This window comes from Schistocerca serialis, unplaced genomic scaffold (assembly GCF_023864345.2).
Source record: "Schistocerca serialis cubense isolate TAMUIC-IGC-003099 unplaced genomic scaffold, iqSchSeri2.2 HiC_scaffold_1313, whole genome shotgun sequence".
NCBI classification, from domain to species: Eukaryota; Metazoa; Arthropoda; class Insecta; order Orthoptera; family Acrididae; genus Schistocerca; species Schistocerca serialis.
The window spans coordinates 28,198-37,073 of NW_026047529.1; the positions used below are offsets into that span (position 1 = coordinate 28,198).

Genomic DNA, 8,876 nt, shown 5'->3' on the forward strand with positions numbered 1-8,876 from the left:
GTGGCGATCGTGACTGCTGTGGCTTCCAGACTCGTCATGTCAGGCAAGGTTTCGAGAGAGTGAGTGAGGGAAGATCGCAGGTAGATTGCTGTACCTCCACCGCGCCGATTGTGGCGGTCAGTGCGGTATCCCACCATGTTGCGAATGTTGAAGGTTTGGGTGGGTCGCAGATGCGTTTCGGACAATAGTAGCACATCAATTTTGTGGTGTTCGACGAAGTCGGTGAGTTCTACTTTCTTGGGAGCGACGCCGTTGGCGTTAAAAAAGCAGAATGTAAGGTTTCTGTGTTGATGCCGCTCTTGATCCATGTTAGTCGGTGAAAAAGGCCATGATTCCTTCCAGTAGAGTGAGTAGTTTGGATAACAGATCCGGTGCGTCGTTGAATTTGCGGGCTGTATCTGCTAAGATGGCAAAGACGTTCTTCGTTTTTAGTAAGTTGATGATGGAGCCCATGTTAGATAGCGCGGCGATGATATCGGACAGTCCGAGGGCGTTGTCCGTGGATCGTTGCTGCTGTTGTTGCTGGCGAAGATCGTGCAGTCGTTGGCGCGCCGTGTTTTTCGGTCGAGTTGGTTGTTGCTGGGTTGGTGTTTGAAATAACGACGATGCAGCCGTCCAGGGTGTTCGGAGAGATGGGAAGTCCTTCGGAGTCGCCGCAAACGACGGCTGTGGTGGTTGTTGGGGCTCCTTGGATGGTGGAGGTCGCAGTTGGTAGGCGTGTATCGCCTTCTGAAATTCAGGGCAACCACGCCAAGTCCCAGGGTGGCCTTCTTGGCGACAGTTTGCGCAGATGGGTGGTTCTGTTCGTGGCTTGGTACAATCCTTTGCGTGGTGGTGGCCGCCACAGCGTACACACCTGACCGGCATCTGACAGTACCGGCCAGTGTGGTTGAATTTGAGGCATTTCTTGCACTGGGCAGGCCCATCAAGTGGCTTGTAGTCTTCCACCTTAATTCTGGTATGGAAGAGGTATTGTACGTCGTAGATGGTGCGGCTCTTCTGTCCATGTGGCAGAGATACACAGTAAGCCGACTGTGGAATCAGTTTCTTGGAGGTCAGGTCTCGTTTCTTGAACTGGTGTACGTTCGTGACTGTGAATTGCATGTGGCGAAGTTCGGCGGCGAGTTCGTCTTCGGTAATTTCCTCTGGGATATTCTTGAGGACCACTTGGAGTTCTCTGTCTTCTGCTGCTTGGTGGGTGAAATAGGGCATGTTGATGGAATGGAGGTAGTCCAGTGCTGCTCGTTGGTCTGCCAGCGTTTCAAAGTGGTATTTGATCTGATTATTTTTGTAGATCGCCTTGAGTGGTCCGCTGATCTTCTGCTTTAATTGAGCGTTTAGTTCCAGGTATTTTCCAGTGTAGTTGATTGTCACAGGTGGTATTCTCGGTTTCGGCGGCGGCGGAGCTGTGGCGTCCTGAGTATTTGTGTCGTTAGGCTGAGGCTGGTGTTGGTCTTCCATTGCTGGGTCCTGTTGCTGTAGTGGTGCGTAGTAGTTGGTGGTGGGTACAGCTCGTTGTTCCGTCTGCATGGGGGTATTTTCTTCGGCTTTCCTGCGTTTGGTGCCTTTCCGGCGGCGTCTGACTTCCTGGAATGGTGCATCAGAGTCGCTGGATTCGTCCTGATAGTCCATGGCATTGTGTTGTTCCGTCGGATTGTGACTCTTCGTTCGGCAGTCGTCAGAAGATGAGTTGGCACTGGTGGTTGGGCCGTCCTGCTCCCGCCGTCTTGCGAGTTCCTTTGCTCGTGCGTCGCGGTCGCGGCGGAGTTGTTCCAGTTTCTCTTGAATCATCGCAGTGCATAAGTCTTCAGGAGTAGGGGCCGGTGGGGCGGGGTGTCGCGGTCGAGCGCCCTGAGTGGTCCTGCTCGCGAGTTCTACCTCAGCCCTGTGTGTCTGTTCTGGCCTAGAGGAACGCGGGCTTGCCACCCGCGGGTGGGGCCCTGGCTCCTCGTCGTCCCCTACTCTATTCATCCTACAAGTGCGGCTAGTCCGCACTATCTTGCCTACACTCTATGTCGGTCCTATAACACGACAAATTGCTTAGTACTCGCTAAGAAGCAAGTGAATCGCAGAGTTTTGTAGCTCTCGATAGCGGCGAGTCGCACAAGGCTTCCACACGCACTACGATCGCTAAGGGACTCCAACCCTTTCTTGCAGAGAATCACAAGGCCCAGCCAGTGTCGCGGGCGGGCGCGGACGGCCGAGAGAGCGGCCGCCACTCTGCGCGCCGCCGCGCCGCGCCTCCCGCGCTTGCTACCGCCCAACGTCCGACAGCCTGTGCGGAGCAGCCCCAAACCTGCGCCACAACCGCCCGCGCCTTTCAAACCACCGAGGATGGGGCTACACACAGCCACACCACAGTCGCCAACCAGTCGCCACGGCAGCGCCGCAAACCACGGCCAAACTGCAGCTACCGCGCGCTACAGCCTGGGTCGGCCCGCCGAGAATCGCCGCCCCCGCCCAAATGCCGCCCCCACAGCCCCAGCCGACGACCCGCCACAATGGCCAAACCTTCGGCAAAACTCCCACACCGTCGCCGCGGCAGCCCGGCCAGCGCGGCCGGCGCCACAGCCACACAAGCCGAGGCGTGCGGCGATGACGGCCGTGCAAACGCGCCTCCGCCGCCCCATCGCCTTCCGTCGCCCTCCCGCCGTTTCCCGATCGGCCCGCAGCCGTCGGGCCACATCGCGCGCCGTCCTCCTCCTCTCGCCCGCCAACATTCACAGCCGTTTCTCAACAATTGCCCGCCGCAAACGGACGCCGCCTGCGCAACAGGCGCCGCCGCCCCTCGCCGCTTCCGACCCAACCCCTCGACCGAGGCAAACCGCAATCCGAATCTACAGACCAACCCAATCTGCCGTCAGCACACACGACAGCCGACCTTACACTTTACGCGTTACACATTACGTTTACACGTCTAGGTTAGGTTAGGTTAGGTTAGGTGGACGTGGGTTAGGTTAAGGGGACTTGGGTTAGGTTAAGCGTCAAACTTAGGTTAAGCATTCAAACACGTCAGGCGTCAGAGGTTAGGTTAGGTTAGGTTACACGTTAGGTTAAGGGGTCAGTGCTAGGTTAAGAAGCGCCAAACGTAGGTTAAAAAAGCGTTCAAACCGTGAGGCGTGAGCCGGACAGCTTACCTTACGTAGACGTTAGGGGCTCACAGGCTGAGCTCACCTCGCCACACCACAGGTTAGGTTCGGTTCGCTCGGCTCAGCGTAAAGCGCCGAGGTCAGGGTTACGTTCGTTCACCTTCGGGCGCCACACTTTCGGTTGAAAGGTCGCGACGGGACGACGTCGGCAGGCGCGCCGCAAACGAACAAAAACGTACAGACGACGTCGAAAACCGCCGACAGACGGGGGAGCAGCACGACCACGACCAGATACCGAGCGCGAACGAGACACACGCGAACCACCCCCACCGGCCAAAGGGCACCACACAACAACCCAGAGCACCACGTGTCGACACCAGAGCAACCCGCCGCTCACGCGACATGGCTGGCACCGAAGGGCAACCGCCCGCAACTGCGCTTTCCGCGCCGGCCCGGATGCACGTCGTGCTACAACAACACCACTACCGTACACAGCCGCTGTTCACAACATCACTATCATGCGCGCCCGCGGCTCGCCGCCGTCGCAGTCGCAGTCGCAGCCCCAACGCCAGCACTTTTGCACCACCATTCACACGCACCGCAACACAGCTCGCCGACACAGCCGAACAAAACAAACACCACACAACAACAGCAACAACGCCGCCGCCTCTACTTGTGCCGGCGACCCACCCCGCCGATGGCGCACCTTTCGCCAGCCGGCAAATCGACACACACACACCCACCCACCCACCCACCCCCCGGGGCCCAGTGCAAAAACAAAACACACAAAAACAAAAAAACAAAACAAAAACAAACGACACGGGAAGCGCACACCGCCACTTCGCGCGCACGCCACCAACCAGTCGTCGTCTCAAAATAACAAAATAAACTACTAACAACTAGGGCAACACAAAACAAAAACGCCTCGCACGAACCGCCCACAACAAAAAAGGACAAGCACACGCACAGCCTCTGCTGACGACCACGACGCAGCGGCACGCTGCTCCTGTCCCGCGCCCCGCGCCCCACTCGATTCACAACTCACGCGACACCGTCAACGACGGGCTCGCTTCCCGCAACCTACCACCTTTCCGCCACGACGCACAGCCACAGCCCCAGCCCCAGCCCCACCCGACGACGCCCGTGGCAACCACTGCACTTTCACCACCGCCTCCCCCTTCCCCCCCCAAAACACACACACACACAGCCAGCCAAAAACGCACTCGCGACCCACACATGCACGTGCATCGGCACACGCCAACCACACGCAAGGCTCGAAACGAAACCGGCGTCCTTCCACGTTGCCATCAAGCTACGCGACACAAGACACAAGGAACCAACACAACAGCCGGCCCCACTAATTCCCACTCTCACGCCGCAAAAAGCACACCGAAACCGCCAAACGCACGCACATTCCCCTTCGCACTGACAACGACCGGCTCGCTACCACACACCTCTCGGCAGCCGTTTCACGCCAATTCGCCACACCGCCCACACAGTCGACAAGCGCCCGCCCTGTACGGCACACGCAACGACGCAGCGCAGCAAAGGGCGCCCGCAACACATACCTCTCCGCCGCCCGACGCGCCAACCGCCACACCACACCACACCGCCAGCCACTCGCAAATTGTGCACTGCCACCAGCCACACGTCCAACACGCCGCGCCGCCTCCGGCCACCCGCCAGGGGGCGCTCACGTCCGCGACAACAGCGCGGCCCGCCGGGCCGGGCCGAACCGAACCGAGCCGCCGCTGCTCTGCACTCGGCACGGCCACACCCTGCTGCAGACCGGGCTCGTCTCTCTGTACGCGTCTGCCTGCGCATCAACACAACACGACCTTTTTTTTTTTCTCTCTACCGCCATCCCTTCTTCTCGCGTTTTACTCGTTGTTGCAGCAGCGGCGCACACCTACACATCCACAGCCCCAGCCGAGCCGGCCTCACCTCAGGGCCCGCCGCCAGCGTCTCCTCCTCGGGCACAGGTGCGGTGCTGTGGCCGCCCATCCAACCGCATTGCTGGCCGTCCAGCCACCAGGCGTTCCCACTGCCGCGAGCCACGCCGCGCACCGACCCTGCTGCAGAAAACGAAGCATAGCCAGAGACCGACCGATACACAAAGCAAGCCGTCGCCTCGCCTCTTGTCCTTCCTGCCTTCCTTCCGCCCCCGCCCTTCTCACACCACCGCCTCTCCACTTTCGCCCCCCCCTCCTTTTTTTTTGTTTTTTTTTGTCTTCTTCTTTCTTTCTTTCTTTCTTTCTTTCTTTCTTTGGCCCTCTCTCCTTCCCGCCATGGCGGTTACGGCACCGCCTGCAGCGGCAGATTTTTTTGCGCCCACACGCCTACTCCTACCACCATTAACCTTGCCCTGCCCTGCCCTGCCCATCAACGTCGCAGTCGAACCGACGCTTGCCAACACACTGCCCACGTTCCTTTCTCTTTTCGGCCTACGCCCATTACGCGCCGCCGCCACAGCACCTTCCCTTCCCACAGCACACCAACGTCATCACACGCACCCAAAACAGGGGCCACGACCGTGTTCCTCGCCCACTCCCATCCCGCACGGTACGCACATTCCCAACCACTAACCGCGCACCCTCCCTTTCCAATCTGTGTGTCTCTGTGTCTGTGTCCTGTCCGCGCGTGACGCCTCTCAACATCCGCCGTCCCCCGTCCCGTTTTCGCCCCCATGCCGTCGTCGCGCCGCCTCCTCCCCGTCCACCGCCGCCCCTGTCCGCCCCGCACCACACCATACACCGCTGCTTGTCCCGGCCGTTGCCACCAAAGGCGCCGACCGCAAACGCGCCACGCCGCAGCCCCCGTGCGTCTCGCGCTCGCTTGCATCTCCGTGCCGACGCTGCCTCTCTTCCCGCTCGCACTCGACCTCGACAACACAGTCTTTGGCTCCGCCACTGCGTGTTCCGGTGGTACGCACGCTGCAACACGTATGTATTCATTACCAGAGCGATGGCGAGCCATGACAGCATCTCTGTCTGACCAGAGAGTTATTTATCGTTGCTAGTCGGCGCTTGGACCGCGCCAGACGACAGTATTGGCACGCACCGGGTCGCCAGGAACAGTTGTTATATACATTGTAGCGCGAGTCGGGAGAGGTAGTAGTCGGTCGACAGTAGTAGCGGGTGGACGGTTGTACTGAGCGGGCGTCGGCGGCGTGCTCTGCTCGTCTCGCGACTCTGGTCACGGTTCGGGACGGTGTATAGTATATTGTGTTATAATCAAAAGGTAGTGTGAAGCTGCATTGCGCAAATCTGATAACGTATGTTCATTGTACTTATTTTGTTCAACAACAAAAGCCCCACTATTACTTTTTTCTAAAGTAACTTTTGTCTTTTAACGAAAAACATTCACTTTTTAAAGACTACTTCCTATGGCATTTCCCTCCAAGGAGTGCAATTAATTACCAGCCAGCACTCATTCATTGCACACAGCTGTGTAAGGGGTATCTACAATTGAGGAGCGGATATGAATGCAATTTTTTTGTTTTTTTTTTTTTTGTTTTTTGTGTGTGTTGTAACCTCCCCGCAAAATTTAAAATAATGGACAATGTTATTTACGGATGCTAATGGACATTGCGCTAATTGTAACCTCGCCCACAATGAGAGGTATTGAAAATGGCAACGAAAATGTGAAATTCGCAATCTGACTCAAATATAAATTCTTCACAACATTTAACGTCCGTTCAGTGACAAGAAACTTCAATTAAACCGAAATATCGGTCTTTGGCCCTGTGCAAAACAATCAGAATTAACGTCTTACCTCCGAATAAATGGATGTCACATTTCTGCTCTTGTTGTTGCGCAGCGCTTGGAGGAACTGCATTGCAAATAATAATATTCTCTTTTTTTGTGATTTTAGTGAAATGTTTCTTCAAAGAAGTGGAATGAAATGTGAAGTGCAACGAACTCTTTAGTTCAATAAAAAATTAAATGTTTGAAAAATGCTTTTGAAATACAAATTATTATTGGGGAACTTGTTGGAGAATAATTACAATAAATACAAAAATTTTTCATTATCTAATGATTATATTAATTAACAGTATACCTTATTCACCATCTTGACCAGTGTTGCCGACCGCCTACATCACACAACCGCACTCGGCTCCTACTACTGACCGACCGCTCTGCATGACGACTATTAGCGTACTGCACGCGACGACTACCGACAGAGTACAGCCCTCAACTACACAGAGCTACAGACTCGCAACGACTGACTGACTGACTGACTGACTGAGAACCGCTCGCAACACTCGCGCAGTCCAGCGCAAACTCTCTGGTCACAGATGCTACAATGTCTCGCCATCGCTGCTATGTTACATACGTGTTTCAGTGTCTTTTTCATTGGGGTAACGATCTTTGGCTCTTTTTATTCTGAATACAGGGCCAAAGGTCAACGCTGCTGCCCTTATACAATTTATCAGGTTTCATTGTGTCTGTTGCAATGTTACATACGGTTCATTCTTTCATTAATATTATCGTTGGGTTTGTTTTGTAGGGACGTTAACATTCTGGCACATTTTTATTACCATCGGACTCTCTGCTATTTGTGCAGGGAGGTTATACCTGGGTCCATTTCCATTTCCATTTACATTTTAATATTGATAGACTTTTTGTTTTCTTTTTTGTTTCTTGTTGTTTTTCCTTCTTTTTTTTTGCTGTTTTTTTTTTCTTTTGTTTTGTTTTGTTTTTCCCGCTCTCACCACCACCGCCGCATCACGCCTTCCGTTTTCTTGGTTTCTTTTCTGTTCTTCAACTGCTTCAACATCACCGCGCCCCATTTCCACACCACAGCCATCAGCCTCCAAGACGGGCAGGCGCAGTGTGCCATTTCCGGCGCACAAGCACACCCGTACGGTACTCTCCTCGCCCCCACGCCACCAACAACACAGCGACCACGCGGCTTTCAGGCATGGCACGGCACGGCACCGGCGAAATGCGCCGCCCCCGCCCCCTCCGCGCATCCGTCCGTCCGTCTCGCCACGTTCACTGACAGCCGCGTCTGCGGCTACACCACGACAACCACAACACAACACCGCTCCCCTCCCTGGCAACTCATTGTTTTTCTCCTCCTCTTTTGCACAAACCACAACGCCGAGCACAGGCGCAAGCCACCCACACCGCGCCCCTCCCCGTCCCGTCTTTGGCCGCCGCTCCTCGTTTCCTCGTTTGCCCCCTCCCATCTCCCGAAATGCCATGCCAGCAGCGTTACGCATGCCCCTCCCCTGTCCACACAACACTACCGCCAAACGAACAGCCTTCCGGGCCACATGCAGGGCACGCCCACCTCCAAACACTGCCAATTCACGGACGCGCGCACACACACACACACACACACACACACACTCACTTTCTCGACACCTTTCTGTACGGAGGGTGCGTCATCTCGACCGTGACAGAGTGACGGCAACTATCGACGATCCATTTCCCCCCACTGGTAAAACATGTCCACTAACACCTACATACATCATTCAAGTACACAGACAATAGCATACACACAATGGGAGGGCACACGAACATGGACGGCACGGCACTGTCATACACTCTTCCTCAGAACCATATCAACAAACGTTACGTACATCCGGGAAAGCGAAAGCGAAAGCAAAGGCAAAGCCCAATGCAGCCGTCAAAGGTAACGTTCACCACGGCAGACACTTGCAGCCGCGCCGCCGTTAAACGCATTTCAGTGCGGCTCCAATACGCCTCCGACACGGGAACGTTCCGTTGCTCTACGAATGCGTTTCTCCCCTTTTTCCCTTCCTCTCTCTTTTGCCCC

General features: G+C 55.7%; 1 protein-coding gene across 1 annotated transcript; it reads right to left on the reverse strand.

Annotated features, from left to right (window-relative positions):
• Nucleotides 1-309: 309 nt before the first annotated feature.
• On the reverse strand, nucleotides 310-1,791 carry LOC126439378 (activating signal cointegrator 1 complex subunit 2 homolog). The gene is made up of 2 exons (XM_050090560.1): nucleotides 1,375-1,791; nucleotides 310-729 (listed from the first exon to the last, which is right to left on the reverse strand). Exons 1-2 carry the CDS (start codon nucleotides 1,789-1,791, stop codon nucleotides 310-312), a joined length of 837 nt encoding a protein of 278 aa, XP_049946517.1.
• Nucleotides 1,792-8,876: the final 7,085 nt, after the last annotated feature.

Excerpts from the sequence above, each read along its gene's own strand:
- LOC126439378 (XM_050090560.1), bottom strand. The coding sequence starts at position 1,791 with ATGATTCAAGAGAAACTGGAACAACTCCGCCGCGACCGCGACGCACGA. Across the intron at positions 730-1,374 it reads CGAAACCGAGAATACCACCT|AAGGCGATACACGCCTACCA; the intron begins GTGACAATCAAC and ends CCTGAATTTCAG.